This window comes from Capra hircus, chromosome 12, assembly GCF_001704415.2.
Source record: "Capra hircus breed San Clemente chromosome 12, ASM170441v1, whole genome shotgun sequence".
Lineage (NCBI taxonomy): Eukaryota > Metazoa > Chordata > Mammalia > Artiodactyla > Bovidae > Capra > Capra hircus.
The window spans coordinates 10,285,727-10,305,175 of NC_030819.1; the positions used below are offsets into that span (position 1 = coordinate 10,285,727).

Below are 19,449 nucleotides of genomic sequence, written 5' to 3' on the forward strand. Positions count from 1 at the left end.
CCAACTCTCACGACTACTGAAAAAACCATAGTTTAACCATAGCACACAGCTTCATTTATATATATTTGCATGCTTTTTAAAAAATAATAGCATTGTAGCCTTGAAGGACAGAGACACTGACATTATCACCCACATAATTAGCACTGTGATGTTGAATAAATAAATATTTGCTCTGTGCTTATAGGCATTCCAAGGACATCCTTGGTGGCTCTATACAAAGATAAGAAATATACCCTGTACATTACATGCAAATTCACCCAAAGAAGGGACTTCCTCTCTATTTTCTTTATAAATTATCAAGATTCACTCAACGTTAAGCAGTTTAATCATTCACTGGAGTCTAGGGAGCCTTAGTCCTCCAAGTCCTTATCTCATCCACAAGCCTTTCCTGGCACCAGCCTTTTCTGACCAGTTCCTGCCTTATCTCTCCTGAATTCAGGCTGGCCCTTGGTTACTTGTTTGATAAATAGAAGATAGCCTTTGGGGACAGCCAGTGCTAGGCCTTAAGAATCTTGCAGCTGTGTTCTGAAGCTCTGGGAGCATCCTGGAAGCCCTGAACTGCTGTGTTTAAGTCCAGCTACCCTGAGATCATGATGCTTAAGAGACCACATGGTGAGTCCCTGAAATTACAAGAGAGAGATGCCTGGCCAACCCTGGAAGCACCTCTGGACAAGAGTAATGTCAAAAGACTTAAAGCCCTCTTTAACCTGCCAAAGCACATCATACAAAAAAACACTGTGATGCCCTATCTACAGTATACATAAAATAAAATTAAGTACTTTATAATAAAATATGTGTTTCAATATTTCAATGCCTCAAGCCAAGCACACAATAAGCAGAAAGAAGAAGGCAGGTGTATAAAGAATCACTGGAGAATACAAAGTAACAAATGCAGCTGGCAATCCAAATGCCATAAACACATTTTTGTATAAACAAAAAATCAAATACAGTATCTCTTGATTTTATATGTTAGGTACATTTCTGGAAAATTAAATGTATATCAAAAGAGTCTATGTATTAAAATTCAATATGCATCAAAAGCCTTCTGTTTAGGAGTTCTGGTTCTGGGTAAAAGGGGGCAGAGGGATTGGGAAAGAAGCCCGGAGCTGAACTACCACCAGATGCAAGTGAGCTCCTATTTTTACTGCCTCCAGTAGCCCCCACACCTGGACTCAAGGTTGTTTGAAACCTAGCTGTCAACTGTAGTCATGGACAGAAAGAGCTTTAGGAAAACTCTCTAGGTCTGGCAGAAGCAACCAGAAAGAGGAATCCTAATAGAGTTTGGGAGGAAACCCAAACTCTTTTTCACTCCTTCTCTTCTCTATTTTTTGAGCCCTGAAGTGAAGTCACTCAGTTGTGTCCGACTCTTTGTGACCCTGTGGACTGTAACCTACCAGGCTCCACTGTCCATGGGATTTCCCGAGCAAAAGTACTGGAGTGGGTTGCCATTTCCTTTTCCAAGGGATCTTCCCGACCCAGGGATCAAACCCAGGTCTCCCCTATTGTAGGCAGACGCGTTACCATCTGAGCCACCAGGTAAAGTCCTACCTCCAGGCAATCCCAGTCATAGCAGCAGCGGTGGGAACCCGTAGGTATGGAAGAAAACTCTGCAGTGTGGATGTCTTCCTCTTTAGTCAGAGGAGCTGTGATCCCACGAGGGGAAGCAAATCCTAATGCTTTCTCCTCCCTCTGTGCTCCCATCTCTCAGTCCTGAACACGAGCACTGTTCTGAGATGTGTGCACCCGAGTGGGATAGCTTTCAAGATGGAGGACCAACAAGGGAACCCCAGGGAACTAGAATGGACCAGCATCACGGAGTAAAGAGAACACCTCAGCCAAGTTCCTGGCACTGAGAGTGCACACAACAGTTTAGGTCCCCCTGCTTCAGACTGCAGTAAAGACTGATCAATTGTCACCTGAAGGTTCTAGAAAAATTGAGCCCAGGACTATGACCATGGTTGGTATTTCCCATTCCTATTCCAAAGGTTTTTATTGGGCTATATCAGACCTGATGGAACTTGGTTCTGAAAATTTTTTCTTATTGTGTAAACACAGGAAGAATGAGGCCAAGATCACATGCAAGGAAAAAAAAAAACATGAAGAAATGACAATGAACATTGTGGGCATGACTAGAGCAGTAGAGCTGGGGGAACCTTGTTCATTCGCTAAGTCCTGTCTGACTCCTTTCGACCCCATGAGCTGCAGCACGCCAGGTTTCCCTGTCCTTCACCATCTCCCGGAGTTGCTCAAACTCATGTGCATTGAGTCAGCGATGCCTTCCAACCATCTCATCCTCTGTTGCCCCCTTCTCCTCCTGCCCTCAGTCTTCCCCAGCATCAGGGTCTTTTTCAGTGAGTCAGCTCTTCACATCAGGTGGCCAAGGTATTGGAGCTTCAGCTTCAGCACCAGTCCTTCAAATGAATATTCAGGGTTGATTTTCTTTAGGACTGACTAGTTTGATCTCTTTGCTGTCCAAGGGACCTTCAAGAGACTTCTCTAGCACCACAGTTCGAAAGCATCAGTTCTTCTGTCCTCAGCCTTCTTTATGGTCCAAATCTCACATCCATACATGGCTACTGGAAAAACCATAGCTTCGATTATATGGACTTTTGTCAGCAAAGTGATGTCTCACTTTTTAATATGCTGTCTAGGTTTGTCAGAGCTTCCTTCCAAGGGGCAAGTGTCTTAATTTCATGGCTGCATGAAGAAGCTTAACAATCCTTTTGTTTTTACAGTTGAGGACAATGTGACTCAGGAAGTCTTCCCCCAAGTTGTATGGTATCTGATGTCTGCTAGGTCGCATTAGCAAAAGCAGTTGGCTCATCTCTCGCCAGTCAGGTCCTTGACTCAGAAGACTTACCTTGATGCTTGGCAAGATGATTAGGATTCTTCCATAAGCAGTCTGCTCTTTGAAATGATCACTTCCTGGCACTGAGAATGTAATTCAATTTTGCATTTGCAGAAAACTGTAATCACGAGGTGTTGATAACGCACCTGACAGTTTGGATGTCACCTCATTTGAAAGCCTGCAGGCTCCTGAATCTTCAGTTTGCTCCTGAGATCAAAGACACGTGGATGGGCAAAGCATGGTTGAAGAATAGAGATCAGATTCAGGGCACAGAGGCTGTACTTTTCTCTTCTTTTCTTTTTTTATAGGAGAATTTTTTCCCCCAATTTTTAAAGTCTTTATCAAATTTGTTACAATATTGCTTCTGCTTTATGTTTTGGCACGTGGGATCTTACCTCCCTGACCAGAGATTGAACCTGCCAACCCCCTGCATTGGAAGGTAAAGTCTTCACTACTGGACTGCCTGTGAAGTCCTTATATTTTGATTTCCATGGAACAAAATATATTTTCTTCATGTGAACTAAAGGAAAAGTTCAGCCAGGGTCCCTGCTTGGATTTCCACTGACTGCCCTGTTCTGTCCCATGCCAAGGCATGGGTTAGCGTAGACCTGACCTGAACCCTGGGAGGAGGAGAAAAACCCAGCAGCTGCCAAAGGAGGATGAGAAACCTTTCCATCAGGCTAATGAAACCTGTCAGCACCAGCAGGGCCCCAGAACCTGATCTCCCAGGATGCAAGAAGGATGGAAAAGCAGCCAAGAGAGGAGGAGGGGCGGGGAGGGAACAGGATTCTTCACTACACGGATTAGGGCAAGAGAGGGAGGGGTCTGGCAGGAAGCCGTCATGAAACGAAATAAAACTAAAATATGGTACAACAACTGACAAATCGCTGGCTTGGCATCTGGACTTGACCTGTTCCTAGGGTGCAGCTTCTTTGGGGCTGGCGGCCTGGAAGTGGGTTTGCCTAAGCTTCAGGGTCCTCTCTGATCTGTCCTTTCCAAGACTAGGCAGGGGTCCTAGCAATGTGTTCATATGATCTTAAGGATTTTTTTTTAAATTAAAAAATACAGAAAAATTTTTGAGAAGTTGAAGACAGTCACCAGAAATCTAATAACTCAGAGACAATCAGTGTTAACATTTTGGTAAACACTTTTCATACACACATGAAGACTTCTATCTCTTCAAATACACACCTACACTGATGTATTCCATTTTGTACACTGTATATGCTACTCTGTAACCTACTGGTCTCACTTGTTGGGACATCTTTCTAAGCAACTAAAAATCATCTTTGCTTTTTTTTCCTTCCAGTTTTATTGAAATGTAACTGGTATACAGTGCTGTGTAAGTTTGAGGTGCATGGTATAATGATTTGACTTACCTAAATCATGAAATGGCTATCACTATAAGTTTACTGAACAGACATCATCTCATACAGATACAAAATTAAGTTTTTAAAAAATTGTAGAAGTAGGATATTTTAACCATAGTCAGTTAACCTCACTGTGTCTTTCCATCTCAACTGCCTTCATGGATAGTTTTTGGATTTTCTAAGGTAGGGTTGAGTTAGGAATACCCTAAATTAACTGCAACTGATAGAGAGGTTTGGGAACATTTAACAAAAACACATGAGAAATGATAAGCTTCTATATATATATATATAAAGGGTAGCTTATTTTACTTCCCTTAAATTCATTTATTAAAAAATTAGGAGAAAATTCAGGTTAAAAATTACTGGAACAGGAAATAAAACAGTTACAATGAGTGATTAAGTCAGTAGAAGTTATACTGGTATAGAGAAGAAAAGTATACTAAAACCAGTCATTCTTTATGAGGAAGGAAAATTCTATCAGGAGAAACAAATAGTATTTGGACTGTTTGAAAATCCTATTAATGAAAAGTAGCTTGTGTGAACTCACTGGAAAAGAATTTTAAAAATTCTTACAGATTAACCCTGAAATGTTGACATTGATAAAGAGAATATAAAACTTAATCCTCTAATACACTGAGGATTTTGGTGATTAAACTGTTGAATATTGTCAATTTGAAGACACTGACACACCAAAAAATGCTTAAAATACTCTGAAATCTTACAGCTCATCTATGAAACTTGCCTGCTTTCTCCAAATTTGACAAAATCCAAGAGTTATAAGACCCTATTAACTGCTAGTTGCAAAGCTGAAAGAAATCTCTTCTAAATTATCAATAATAAAATAATTTCAATTAAGTATGTATAAGGAAAGACTGAATTTTCTTTCTATACACACTATTGAAATAGAAAAAATAAAATCACTGTCTTTTGAAGAGATTATCAGAATTATACACTAATATTGTAGGAAAAAAAGCATTTCAGAGATGCATGAGGAAGTAAATTAGTTAGAAACACTGTTACCTTTCTGGATTTTGTAATGTTTGTGGTATTTAGTAGCTCTAAAAATTGTAGTTTGTGTGATTTTTGTTATACTAAATATCCACTTTTTAAAACCCAATTTGGTATTTATAATTTTGTTCTCTTTCTCTAAAAGAGGGCCTCTTGAAATTTTATAAGCTTTATATCTTTTATACTTTTTTTTCTTTTTAAAATATCTTTAATACATTTTAAAACTGTGGTAAAATATGTATGACATAAAGTTTACCATCTTTTCTTTGGAGGTAGCTCTTTAAAAGTGTGTTATTTAATGTATTTACGTATCTGGCTGCACCGGTCTTAGCTGTAGCATGTGAACTACTGGTGTGGTATGTGGCATCTAGTTCCCTGAGCAGGAATATAGCCCGGGTCCCCTGCATGGGGAGCCTGGAGTCTTAGCCACTGGACCACTAGGGAAGTCACAAAATTTATCATCTTAGCCATTTAAAAATGTACAGATCAGTGGTATTATGAATGTTTACCTTGTTGTATAATCATCATTACCATCCATCCTTTTCATTTTTCCAAACTCAAACTCTGTACCCATTTAAACATTAACTCCCCATCCCTCTCTCTCCCCAGTCCCTGGTAACCACCACTCTACTCTGTGTGTCTACAAATTGTAACTAAGCTACACGTACACCTCACTAAATAGAATTCTATAGTATTTGTCTTTTGTGAGCATATGACGTCACTTACCGTAATGTCCTCAAGGTTCATCCGTTTTGCGTGTGTCAGAATTTCCTTCCTTTTTAAGGCCTAATAATATTACTTTGGGTGTATATACCACATTCTGTTCATCCATTTGATTAAGTTGGACACCTGAGTCATTTACACCCCTTGGCTGTTGTGAACAATACTTCTATGAACATGGGTGTACAAATAGCTCTTCCAAATCTAGCTTTCTATTCTTTTGGATATATGCCCAGATATGGAACTGCTGGATATGGTAGTTCTCTTTTTAATTTTCAAGAAAACACCATATTGCTTTATACAGTGTGCAGTAGCTGTAGTACTCCATCGACGGTGAAATTTCTCCACACCCTTGCCAATACTTGTGTTCTGTTTTTTTGGATAATAGCCATCTTACTGGGTGTGAAGCCCTTACTATATTGCTAAGTCATGACTGGGATTCGGTTTTGCTGGGTGAGCTTCTACACAGCATCGCTCTATCAGTTCTCTCTTCATGGCCGTGTCCACGGTCACAGTTAGAACACAGCTCAGCCTTTGAGAATTGCTGCTGTTTTCTCCTTTTCTCTCTCTTGAAGTTCTTGGGATCAGTTTATTCAAACTTGCTTTTGAGCAATCATAGATCCCATCTTTTTGGGCTTATTGTTTATTTCTGTTTTAGAGTTTATTGTCTCTACATATATTTCTACCCTGTTAATCAAAATGATGTATTCTCCCTACTTCTTCAATCTCCTATCTGTTAGAAAGCTTTAAGCTTGGTCTGTATCATTCCCATATATATTCAGTGTCTGGTTGACATTACAGCTGGTACGGCTGGGACTACAGGACCTGTTGCTAAAACACTGAAAACAATATCCTTAGTGAAGTGAAGTCGCTCAGTTGTGTCCAACTCTTTGCGACCCTGTGGATTGTAGCCTAGCAGGCTCCTCAGTCCATGGGATTCTCCAGGCAAGAATACTGGAGTGGGTTGCCATTTCTTTCTCTGGGGGATCTTCCTGATCCAGGGATTGAACCTGGGTCTCCCACATTGCAGGCAGATGCTTTAACCTCTGAGCCACCAGGGAAGCCCTGAAAAAAATATCTTTACTGGCTGATAAATAGCCACCACCTTGTAACTCTGGGTCCTCCCTATCCACTTGGGATCATTTAAAGGGTTAATGACTGATGGTGACAGGGACCTCCAGGCCTGTGCTTAAAAGGGCCCTTGGGCTCTTGAAATTCTTTTTATTTTTTAAATTAATTAATTTGGCTATGTTGGGTCTTAGTTGCAGCACATGGGATCTTTCATTGCAGAGTACAGGTTTCTCTCCAGTTGTGACACACGAGCTTGGTTGCTCTGCAGCATGTAAGATCTTAGTTCCTGGACCAGGGATAGAACCCACATCCCCCGCCTTGCAAAGTGGATTCTTAACCACTGGACCACCAGGGAAGTCCTTTCAAAATCTTTTTTGAAAAACAATGCCCACAGTTTCATTTTCCACTGGGCTCTGCAAATTATGTAGACAGTCCTGAACAGATGATGTAGATTATGGCAAATTATATACATAGTCAGTGCTCAGAAGAATCCTTGCCCTTTTAGACACTGGACCTTTTCCCAAGTGGAAAGGGGATTCTGCCTTAAGGTTTCTGCCAGGTCCAATGTAGGGGCTGCCGTGCCAAGCCTTTGTGCTAACCACAGATTCTCTTTGGCCCTGCTCTTGTGCCATTCATCATGGCCCACATTCTTCTGGAGCCCAAGCCTGGAAAAAGGCATTTAGAGATCAACATTTTTCTGCTATGAGAAGTTTTATGTTTTTAAGAGGCATAGCCCTGTTCCAAGCTCATTTTTTACCCCTGATTTTCATTTTTTCATGGTCAACTGTTTTAGGCCCCCATTTGTTTAAATTCGGTATTCCCTAGAAAAATTGTGTAAATTTTGCTAAATAAATCTTTTCCAAAGGAAACTGGCTTTTGGATCCTATTTTAACCAGGTAGACGTTGCAAAATCATGCAGAATTCCTGCCTAATTTCTGCTTTATTGGCTTGTTGGAAAGCCTTAACTACAATGGAAATAATTTAGGAGAGCTCTATTTATCTCCTCAGGTATGTTCTTGATTTACAAGTCCCATTTGAGCATGTTTGGTGAGAGAATTACCTAGGAGTGCATTTCTATTTGTGTTTCTATACCTTATCTGTGATGTAAACTTTAACTCACTTAGGAATATTGTGCAAGATTTTTCCAGGTGGCGCTAGTGGTAAAGAACCTGCCTGCCAATACATGAGACCTAATGAGATGTGGGTTCAGTCCCTGGGTAGGGAAGATCCCTTGGAGAAGGAAATGGCTACCCACTCCAGTATTCTTGCCTGGAGAATTCCAGGGGCAGAGGAGCCTGGCGGGCTATAGTCCACGGGGTCACAAAGAGTCAGACGTGACTGAGTGACTTTACACAGACAGACAGGCAGACAGACACACACACACCTACCTCATCTTTGATGTAAATTTTAACTCACTTAGGAATATTGTGGGGATTCATTTGATAAGGTCAGAATGGTTTTAATAACAGCATTTTTAAACCAAACTATTAGGATTATGCATTTGGTGTGATTGTATATGATCATTATTTTGTTATCCCTAGTATAGTAATAATCACAGGTTATTGAGATTCAATGATATTAAAGCCAATTTTCATTCCTTATCTGTCCCCAGCTTTCTTTTATGAAATGATGACGAACTTAGACTTTGCGATACACACTGCTACAAAGAATATTAATGTCATTTTGGATTGCATGCTACAGAACAAAAACCGAGATGAACAAACATTGTTTGCTTTTTTGGTGTCAGTCAACCTTTGGAGATTATGAAACATGTTCACAAATTAGAGCAAAAGTGCTGGTGATGAACAGTTGAAAAGGAGGGAAAATCTGAGACCAATTCAAAAAGAGGCAAAACTTGATGATGAAAGTATCTCCTTAGTCTTGGGGTAGGGAGTTTAATGTCACAATCTGGACCCTCCCTGGATGCATAGTAAACAGCTCTGATGACAATTTCTTGAAATATCCTATAATTATTTAATAGCTAGTAACGACTGATCATTTATTACATGAGACAGGTCCTACGTTGGTGTTTTTCAAATATCATGCAAATCTAACATGCCCCAGGTGCTCTCTGCCAAAGTTGTTCAGACACTGGTCACAAGGCAGCCTCCAGGCAGAGCAACAAGCTCCAGCTTCCTTTTCTCTGAGAAACTGCCCCTGGCTCATACCTATCAAGTTAGTTGCTTCTCCTTTGTGGTCCCCCTTCCTGATCCATTGGATCACAGTTATATTTATGGAGCTGTCTTCTCCACTAGACTATGAGTAGCTTTTCAGAAGCATAGGATGCTGTTTTTTATGCATAAATTAATAGACATAGTCGTGGTTCCCTCTGGTTGGGTTGTTGCCACCTACCTGGTTTCTGGAGAAGGAAATGGCAACTCACTCCAGTATTCTTGCCTGGAGAATCCCATGGACAGAGGAGCCTGGCACGTTCCACTGTCCACGGGCTCGCAAGAGTCAGACACGACTTAGCGACTAAACTACTCCTCCCTAGTTTACCTCCTTCCGTTCTCTTTCCCCAAACCCCAGACTGTTCTCAATGTAGCTGTAACTAACAACACTCCAACCTGAGTGGTTTAGCACAATTTTTCTCTTTCTTACTTACTTCACTCTGCATAAAAGGCTCTAGGTTCATCCACCTCATTACAACTGACTCAAATGCATTCCTTTTTATAGCCAAGTAATATTCCATCGTATATATGTACCATATCTTCTTTATCCATTTCTCTGTTGATGGACATTTTGGTGGCTTGCACGTCTTGGCTATTGTAAACAGTGCTACAAAAAACACTGGGGGTGCATGTATCCTATTTGATCCTCCTTTTCTCTGGATATATGCCCAGGAGTAGGATTGCAGGGTCATATGGTAGCTCCATTTTAATTTATTCAGGAATCTCCGTACTGTTCTAAAAGGGGAGAAGTTTTAAGGGCCTTTGGTTTGCCAAACTGCTGGAAATGGAAGTCTGAATGCTCACTGCTTGCAAAATGTGGTCTGTGCACCAGCAGCATCTGCTTGGGGGAGGGGTTTGACATCAGTGGGGAGCTTGTTAGAACTATTGATTTCAGGTTGTCATTGTTCAGTTGCCCAGATGTGTCCGATGCTTTTGCAATCCCATGGGCTGCAGCATGCCAAGCTTCTCTGTCACTCACCATCTCCTGAAGTTTGATTTCGCGTACCACACCGGATCTTCTGAATTGCACTCTGTATCCCCAGGTCATTTTTATGCACAATAAAGTTTGAGAAACCCTGGTTTCAATGATCTCATAAGGACCTCATATTTCATTTTCACAGATGTGTTCTTTCAGGATAACCTAGAAGAGATTTTAAAATAATTATGTATCATTGAGAAACACACAGATCCCAAAGCTAAAGAGATGGGAATACCAGACCACCTGACCTGCCTCTTGAGAAATCTGTATGCAGGTCAGGAAGCAACAGTTAGAACTGGACATGGAACAACAGACTGGTTCCAAATAGGAAAAGGAGTACGTCAAGGCTGTATATTGTCACCCTGCTTATTTAACTTATATGGAGAGTACGTCATGAGAAACGCTGGACTGGAAGAAACACAAGCTGGAATCAAGATTGCCGGGAGAAATATCAATAACCTCAGATATGCAGATGACACCACCCTTATGGCAGAAAGTGAAGAGGAACTAAAAAGCCTCTTGATGAAAGTGAAAGAGGAGAGTGAAAAAGTTGGCCTAAAGCTCAACATTCAGAAAACGAAGATCATGGCATCTGGTCCCATCACTGCATGGGAAATAGATGGGGAAACAGTGGAAACAGTGTCAGACTTTATTTTTTGGGGCTCCAAAATCACTGCAGATGGTGACTGCAGCCGTGAAATTAAGACTCTTACTCCTTGGAAGGAAAGTTATGACCAACCTAGATAGCATATTCAAAAGCAGAGACATTACTTTGCTGACTAAGGTCCGTCTAGTCAAGGCTATGGTTTTTCCTGTGGTCATGTATGGATGTGAGAGTTGGACTGTGAAGAAGGCTGAGCACCGAAGAATTGATGCTTTTGAACTGTGGTGTTGGAGAAGACTCTTGAGAGTCCCTTGGACTACAAGGAGATCCAACCAGTCCATTCTGAAGGAGATCAAGCCTGGGATTTCTTTGGAAGGAATGATGCTAAAGCTGAAGCTCCAGTACTTTGGCCACCTCATGCGAAGAGCTGACTCATTGGAAAAGACTCTGATGCTGGGAGGGATTGGGGGCAGGAGGAGAAGAGGACAGAGGATGGATGGATGGCATCACGGACTCGATGGACGTGAGTCTGAGTGAACTCTGGGAGTTGGTGATAGACAGGGAGGCCTGGCCTGCTGCAATTCATGGGGTCGCAAAGAGTCGGACACGACTGAGCGACTGAACTGAACTGAAAGCTAACCTAACAAGAAATGATGCAGTAAGAGATTATTATTAAAACATGGATAATGCTTAAATTATAAATATTTGGATATTGTACTGTCACTTATATGCAAATCTTCAAAACTGCCTGGAATTATATTTCATTTCCAGCACCTACTAGTATGATCCTCAACAAAAAGGATGGCTTTCTTCCTACAGTTTTGGTGAAACAAAGATGGGGTTACCCCCTCAAGTTAAAGTAGATAGATGTATCTTCCACCACACCTTAAACACCATCCCTCCCCATTTCATGCAGCATCTTCAACCTTGACCTGATGTGCCTCCTTCGATAAAGGTATGACTGCCTCTCTCTACGAGTTGATGCAGTAAGAATTCACACAATTCTAGGTCCACTCTGGTGGGGATTAAAAAAAAACAACCAACAAAAAAACGACAAACAGCCTTTGGTAAGTGTGTGAGACTATCGTACCACAATAAAGCATCACAAATTGGGTGGCTTAGAACAAGGAAATTTATTCTCTCATGGTTCTGGAGACTAGAAATCCAATTAAGGCATCAGCAGGGCCATGCTGTCTCCAAAGATTCAAGGAAGAATCCTTTATTTCATCAAGCTTCCGGTGGTTGCCAGCAATCTTTGGTGTTCCTTGACTTGCAGATGTTTCATTCCAATCTCAGGCCTTCTTGCTGTGTGTCTCTGACTGTGTCTCTTCTCTTCTCATAAGAACACTGGTCATATTGGTCCAGTATGACCTCCCTGAAACTTGACATGACATCTGCAAAGACCCTATTTTCAAATAAGGTCACATTCACAGATACTGGAGTCAGGACTTCAGTATGACTTGAAAAGTGAAACTGAAAGTCGCTCGGTCATGTCCAACTCTTTGTGACCCCACAGCTCGGTCGTGTCCAACTCTTTGGGATCCCATGGACTATACAGTCCGTGGAATTCTCTAGGCCAGAATACTGGAGTGGGCTGTCATGCCCTTCTCCAGGGCATCTTTGCAACCCGGGGATCGAACCCAGGTCTCCTGCATTGCAGGCAGATTCTTTACCAGCTGAGCCACAAGGAAAGCCCTATATGTCTTGGGGGGGGGGCGGGTGGGGAGGAGGGGGACACAAGTCAACCCAAAACAGGAAGGATGAAATTTCTGCTCAAATTTAAATGTAAATGCCCCATTTGTTAACTTCACCAGGAAGAAGAGGCTGTGCTCTGGGTCGCTGGGAAAATTAGCCTTCTTGGACTTAGTTCACATTACCATGCCTCCTTCTCTGCCAGAACTCGTTCTTGTTTAGACATTGTCCGTGACTACTGGCAGTATCTTACAGTTCAGCCCCTGCTTCCTCAATGAAAATCTGCCAATTCTAGAACATAATGAGTCAGTAAGCATTTCTAGGACTGGTAGAAATGGATACTCTTCACTTTCCAGATACAAGCTCTTTTCTGTGTTCATCCATTTCTTAAACAGAACAAAGCAAAAAAAAAAAAAAACAAAAAAAAAAAACAGGAAAAGAAAGCCGCCCAACATTGTGCTTTTCTGTTGTTTTTAATTGAATAAAATCCATTATTTGCATTCTTTGGAAGTAGATGCGATTTAGAGAGCCAAGGCAACTCAGGAGGGTAAAGGTCTGTGCTATCTGGAAACTTCTTCAGGTGTCGGAAGCTCAAAGGGAAAACTTAACGTTTCTCAGACCAGCTTCTAACAGTAAGAAGTAAGAAGTGAACTGACCTACCCCATGCAGCTCAGCGGTACAACCCGGGGATGTGAATGGTGAAACCAGACACCGCAGGCTCCCGCGTGAAGCTGCGTCTTCTGCCTCTGGGGTCACCCAGCGCTCCCCTGGAACACGAGCAGCCTGGTTAATATCTAGGCTTTACGCAGCAGAGGAAATAGATTAGTGTGTAGTTGCTCTTATTATTTGCACGTTATTGTTTTGTCTTCCGGCTTGGCAGGCTCACGTGTAGTGCTACATTCCGAGTCTCAAGACACAGGGAGAACAATCCGATCCGGCAAAAACATTTATTGAGTGCCAACTGCATGCCGAAAACTCCAGACTTTATTATGGGCCAGACCTGCCCATTAAGTCCTGAACGGTGGTGTTTTGCTTTCTACCCTAGATTGGTAGTTTTCCCTCTTTTAAGATTCTGCTTTGGGCCGGTGTTTGGCCTTCGAGCAGGGTGGGAGGCCACTGGCGACCTCCTTCACTGGCTGACAACGCTGAGGCCAACACCGGCGCGGGAGGGATTTCTTTGAAGGCTGGGGCCACACCGCCCCCGCGCGCGCAGGTGAGGAGCTGTCCATCAGGCACGCGATGGGCGTGGCCTGCGCATATCAACCAATCAGCACAGGCTCCCTTAAGCCAAACTCCCGCCTCCAAACCAAACTAGTGAGCATGCGCCGTGGGCGCTACGCAAATTCCTCCCTCCCCTCTCGCCCTCACCTCAGGAGGGTCAGTTAGGGTGCTCCACGTTTCCTCAGAAATAAGAGAAGAGGTGGGGAGCCCCTTAGGAATGGGGAAGCCGGAACAGCGGGTGTGAGGAAGCTCCTCAGAGCCGCGGCTGTCCCTCGCGGCCGCCAGCTCCCGGGGTCACGTTGGGCTCGCAGGCCGGCGCTCCTGGGTTTTCCCGGGCTCGGCGCCCAGCGGTTCGGCCGGGCCGCGGAGAGGAGAGGGGGGCGGCCGACGGCTCTCGCCGTGTCACTTCAGCCCCTGGGCAGGTTGCGGCCCTCCGTTTACAGAGGAGCGGGGCGAGGCTCAGAAGTTTTGACGGTGACGCAGCAGCTGGTCCCGGCCGGCCAGGGTCTGCGTGACTCATCGCGGACCCCTCCCTTGGGCTCGCGGAGGCGTCCACGCTTCGCGCGACGCCTCTGGGGGTCGAAAGGGTTTTGGGAGGCGGAGAAGCGTCCCTGCCAAGTGCGTGCGGCTCTCGCTCTCGCCGGCTCCTGGGCCCCGGGGCGCTCCGTCCCGCTCCGCCCGGCCGGCGCTGCCGACCGCCCTGTGTTCTCCGGAGGGCCGCTCACAGGCCGCTTTCCTGAAACTTCCGTCCCCCCATCAGCGGCCCCAGGGGGGCGTGGTGCCACCCTCTCCCGACCCCTGCCTGTCCCCGCGATGCTGGGGCTCCGCCAGCCGGGAGCCGGGGGTCCCCGCGTACAGGTGCGGGCCCCCGGGAAGACTTGGCGCCACAGCCCCGGGGTCGCGCGCCCTCCCGGCGGCGTACACGGCCTGGCCTGGGGTCTTCGGACGTGCGGCCCCGAGGAGTAATCGGACCGGGGAGGAGGCGCCCCCACCCCTTCTTACTCCCCGCCCCTCGGGGTCCCCACCTGCCCCGCCAGGGATCCAGGGCGGCGCGCAGCCCGCGCCCCGCGGCACCCGCCGCCGGACAGGCGGGGGCCCGTCGTCCCGCCGCGTCGGCCCCTCCTCCGCCCGCCCCGCCCCGCCCCGCGCCGCGCCGGACACCCCGCCCCGAGGAGGCGGCCCGGCGATCTGCCGCCGAGCGAGGCTGGTGGCATGGGGGAGCCGCCGCCGCTGCCACACGCACGGTCTTTCCTAGCGAGCCCGGGGGCCGCTCAGAGCTCTAGCTACCTAGACGCCTAGGGACGGGGGGGCGGCTCGGGGCGTGACATCCAGCGGAGGGCGCGGCCCGGGCTGCGCCTCCCGAACGCGCGGCGAGCCGCGGGGCGGTGGGGGCAGCGGGCGGGCGGCGGCGCCAGGAGAGCTGCCGGCGGGCCGGGCCGAGCGCCCAGGGCGCACCTGGCGGCGGCGCGGCCCGGGGACTGCGGGAGCAGGCGCGGCGGCGGCGGCAAGGATGTCGCAGCCGCAGCTGCTCCCCGCCTCGGCGGAGACTCGGAAGTTCACCCGGGGGCTGAGTAAGCCCGGCACGGCGGCCGAGCTGCGGCAGAGCGTGTCGGAGGTGGTGCGCGGCTCGGTGCTCCTGGTGAGTGTGGGACCGCGGAGGGAGGCGGGAGGGCGGGCGGCCACCCCTTTCGCGCTCCTCTAAGTCGATCCGGCGGAGGCAGAGCCACCGACCCTCTTGGGGCTTGCAGGATTAAGAGGTGGTGGAGGACGCGGGTGTCGGACAGGGGAGAAGGGAAGATACTGGAGGGGGCACCAACTCCACCCTGAGCCCGTGGGTCCTCTACCTGCTGCTGCCCACCTCCCTCCTGGGAAATTCCCTGGGAGGGAAATCGCCATCTCCTTCATTTCAACCCCCCCCCCCCCCCCCGCCAAGTTTACCAACTGAGAATTTATTCTCTTCTTTCCCCCATCCCTCCCACCCCACCCTTCTCCTCCTTCCTTATTCCTGGGGTTAAGGGCGGGGGGCTTGACACCTGTGGCCTGGAGGGGCGCAGGGGAATGGATATGGGAGCTTCCTCTTCCAGTCCGACACCCAGGGTGGGATACGGCCCCGCGGACCCCCTTTGGGTGGGCTGAGCCCCAGAAGGGCAGGGGTTCCGCAATCTCTCTTCCACTCCCTCCCCCTAGCCGGCATCCTGAGATTTGAGCGCTTCTTACGAAAGGTTAAGAGGCTTGCTAGGAATCGCTGGTGACTTCCGCAAGGGTGCAAATGACTGCGATTTGGGGGATTCGTAGCAAGCTGCCTCGGGGATTAATCTGGTCCTAGCAGAAAGTCTTTTGAACATAGGCCTCTGAGTGTGAGGAAGATGAAGTTTTAAATCAACTTTTCAACTGCTCGGGCTGGGTCCTGCTGTGTTTGGAAACGCAGTACGCCCTGGTCGCTTGGACAGTGCGAGAGAGGAGCGATGTCTGAGCAGCAGCGTGCCCTCATGGGTAGCTGGACACTTTCAGCAGCTCCTTGCACCGGGCACTGGCGTTTGTTTTCTTGACAGCGGCTTGTTTGTGGGTGAGTGACTTGTGCTTGTTGGGCCTTGGAAGTGATTCTTAGGGCTTCGTGGGGTTGTGTGTGGGGTATTGTCTTGGTGGAGTGCTGGGTCCCTTAACACAGGGCCTGGCTTATCCTTTTGGTGGCAGATAGATGCCCTTCCTGGCCAGACACAGAATGACATGAATGATGTTTGTCGAGAATGGAGATGAAGCTTCACTGATTTCCATAGCTAGTTGGCTCAGTTTTATTTTTCTCTCGATGGCTCTGACAGCTCTCTCTAGATTCCTTAAACTGCAATCTGTTCAGTAATAAGGAATTTTTGTATTTCTGTTTTTACTGAAGTTGATCATTTGATGATAAGGAGTAAAGCGGGAATTGATAATGACCAAAACCTGGGATCTCTTCCTGCCTTTCATTGCTTTGGCCTAAGTAGTATATCCTGCATCTTCCTGACTTTTGCCAACGTGTGTATGTTAAGGATAAAACCCACAAACATCTGTGGCATCCTGTTCTGTTATGAAAGTAAACTTAGTTCTTTTAACTGAGGGCACTAATAATATCCCACTATTATAAATTTGAATCAAAAGAAGAATAAATAAAATCATGAGTTCCATACTGCGGACAGACTCGGACTGAAAAGGAGGTTCTAATTTAACAAGCCATTAGGTCAAGTACCACACTGCTCACCACTGCTGTGCAGCAGTCCTTGAATTCAGCAGCCCTTCCCATAGGAGGCTGGCCTACTGATAGTGACCCAGGAGTACCCATTCCTGTGCGTGACATGCTGCTGCTGTGTTCTGTCTCACGACACGTTAATAGTACATCTCTTTTTCCCTGGACACCCTGAAGCGTGAACAGTCAGACATTTGGCTGATGTCTCAACCCTTTAGTGATGTCTACCTTCAACCGCTTGTCTGATGAAACAAGTCAAGTGGCCCCCCTTGGGCCTTTGAAAGGCTCCTGGGCTAAAAGGGAAATGCGTTGCTGTGGTTCTGCATTGCAGATGGAGAGAATTTGGGATAACTTACAGATACTAAAAACTGCCCATCACCCTCACCCCCCTCACCTCCTGCTGGGTACTCTGCCACCACCTGCTGCTTCTTGCTGCTTCCGTGTCTGTCAGGAAGCCATGGCAGGTGCACCTGTCTCGGCTTAGTTCTAGGAAGGTCTAAGAAGGTACCCAGATCCTTTCGGGAGGCAGAGCAGCAACCAGTCCAGGGTTTGAAATCCCAGGGTCCACTGATCCAGCCTGGATGGAGGTGATACTCTGCTCTATCTGGCAGCCTGAGTCAGTGCTAATAGCATAGTAAACACACAGTAAATGTTTCTTACCTAGCTGGCTACTATAGCAATTCTGTAGATTGACTGCAAGAAAAACAGACATGAGTATGGACTTAACTAGCTCTTCTCAAGCTCCTAGTACTGCTGAATGGCTATGACATCAGAAACAACAGAATTATATAATTCAGTGGGTGATAAAGGCTGCCATTAAAAAAAAAATAAGGTGCACTCAGATTTTTTTTTTTGTTTGATAGGTTCACTTTTTATAGGCTCAGGTTTGTGGGCCTTTAAAGATGATATTGATTTGTAAACCTTGAAAACAATGCAAAAAAGTGGAGAGAATATCGTAATGAACCTTCATAATCCATCAACCACATTCAATAATTATCAAGATTTTGCTAAACTTGCTTTAACTGTCCCGCTTTCCCCCTCCATTTTTGTGTGATTGCGGGTTCTATGATGCCCGCCATTCATCCATATAATACCCAGTTGTTGTTTAGTTGCTAAGTCATATTATTAAAAATAGGTATATTTTCCCACATAACTGTAATGCCATTATGTCAAAGTTAGCAATAATCTGTTGAAATACTCTTCAGACTTCCCAGTTTGCTTCAGAAACAGCTTTGAATGGTGGTAGTTTGTTCTCATCAGGATCCTAAAAAGTTTTGCTGGCCGTTTCAAATATGGTTTGTTCTTTCATGAGCTTTAGAATTAGTAATGATGGAGCGAACCCTCCCGGGAGTTGGGAGTCCTGGGTTTTAATCTGGGAGGTTTGATAGTGCAGAGCGTGGGCTCTGAAGTCAGAACACCAGGGCTGTAATTCCAGCTCTGCCCTGAACCACCTGTGTGCAGTCTTAGGCACATAATTCAGCCTTGGTGAACTTCCTCACCTGTAGTGCAGCAGAGATAGAATTTGTACTTACTTTCCATGGTTGTTGAGAGGATTTAGTGAGCAATATGGGTAAAGCTTTTAAACGGTGCCTGGTCAATATCCTACCAGTACCTAAGTCACCGTGGGTTGGTCCCTTAATTTCGCTGCACCTCAGGGCTCCTGTTCTTGTAAATGAGAAGCTGCCCTAGATTGCTCTAGAGTCCCTTTCCCGACCATCAGGCTTCGATTCAAAGATACTCTCATAGGAGTTGTTGTCATCGTTCAGTCACTAAATTGTGTCCGACTCTTTTATAAGAGCAGTAGAGGTACTGCTACTCGTAATGTTCCTAACTGTGGACGATGTCATTTATGATTTGGGGTAGTAAAAGAAGAATCCTCACAGTTCCAGAATTAGCTTTCCTTGATTGAGCGCAGTCAGGAGGGCAGCACGTTCAGATCATAGGCAAGCTCAGGAGAAAAACTAGAAATAATTCCCTGAGCAGTGTTGAGTAGTGATTGGACCTTTCAGATGTATTAAAGATAGCATTGTAATGGCCTAGATCTAAGGAAGTATACCACCCAGGGCCTAAAAATATCCTTTCTCTGAAAGATCTGTGTGAATATTGGGACGGGGCCCTTCAACGTGGGTTTGGCAGCTCCACGTGCTTGGGTATTGCTGCCCAAGTCACCTGGCCTCCTTGCCGATCTTATCTCAGCGTGCCCAGCTTGAGACCCTCCTTCGCCATCAAGTCCCTGCTGGTGACACCATTCCACAGGCATCCGAGAGCCCTGCAGTGTGAGATGAAGTAAAACCAAGTCAGGCCGGCACCACAGTTCCCTTTGTGTAACTGGAGGGGGACGGACAGGCATGATAATCTCCGGAGTGCTGCCCTGGGACCCTTCTCACCCTCCCAGTTCAGTATGATCCTAGGTAACCTGAGACCCGAGGGGTGGAATTCTTTGAAATCCCCAGATAACGTAAAACCTCATTTTGGCTGTAATTTTAAATCAGATAGGATAGTAAATCGGTAACTGGACTGGCCGGGGCTTCACCTCACCGTCTTT

At 46.0% G+C, this 19,449-nt stretch overlaps 1 protein-coding gene across 4 annotated transcripts in view; it reads left to right on the forward strand.

Moving 5' to 3' along the window:
• Positions 15,118–19,449, forward strand: part of DOCK9 (dedicator of cytokinesis 9) — a 288,599-nt gene continuing 284,267 nt past the window's right edge. For 3 of the 4 annotated variants that reach the window (XM_018056414.1, XM_018056410.1, XM_018056418.1), the window contains exon 1: positions 15,195–15,323. In XM_018056414.1, the coding sequence (XP_017911903.1) occupies positions 15,195–15,323 (129 nt within the window). Of the gene's footprint in view, positions 15,324–19,449 lie in introns of all 4 variants that reach the window. The other variant, XM_018056406.1, reaches the window with a different exon arrangement.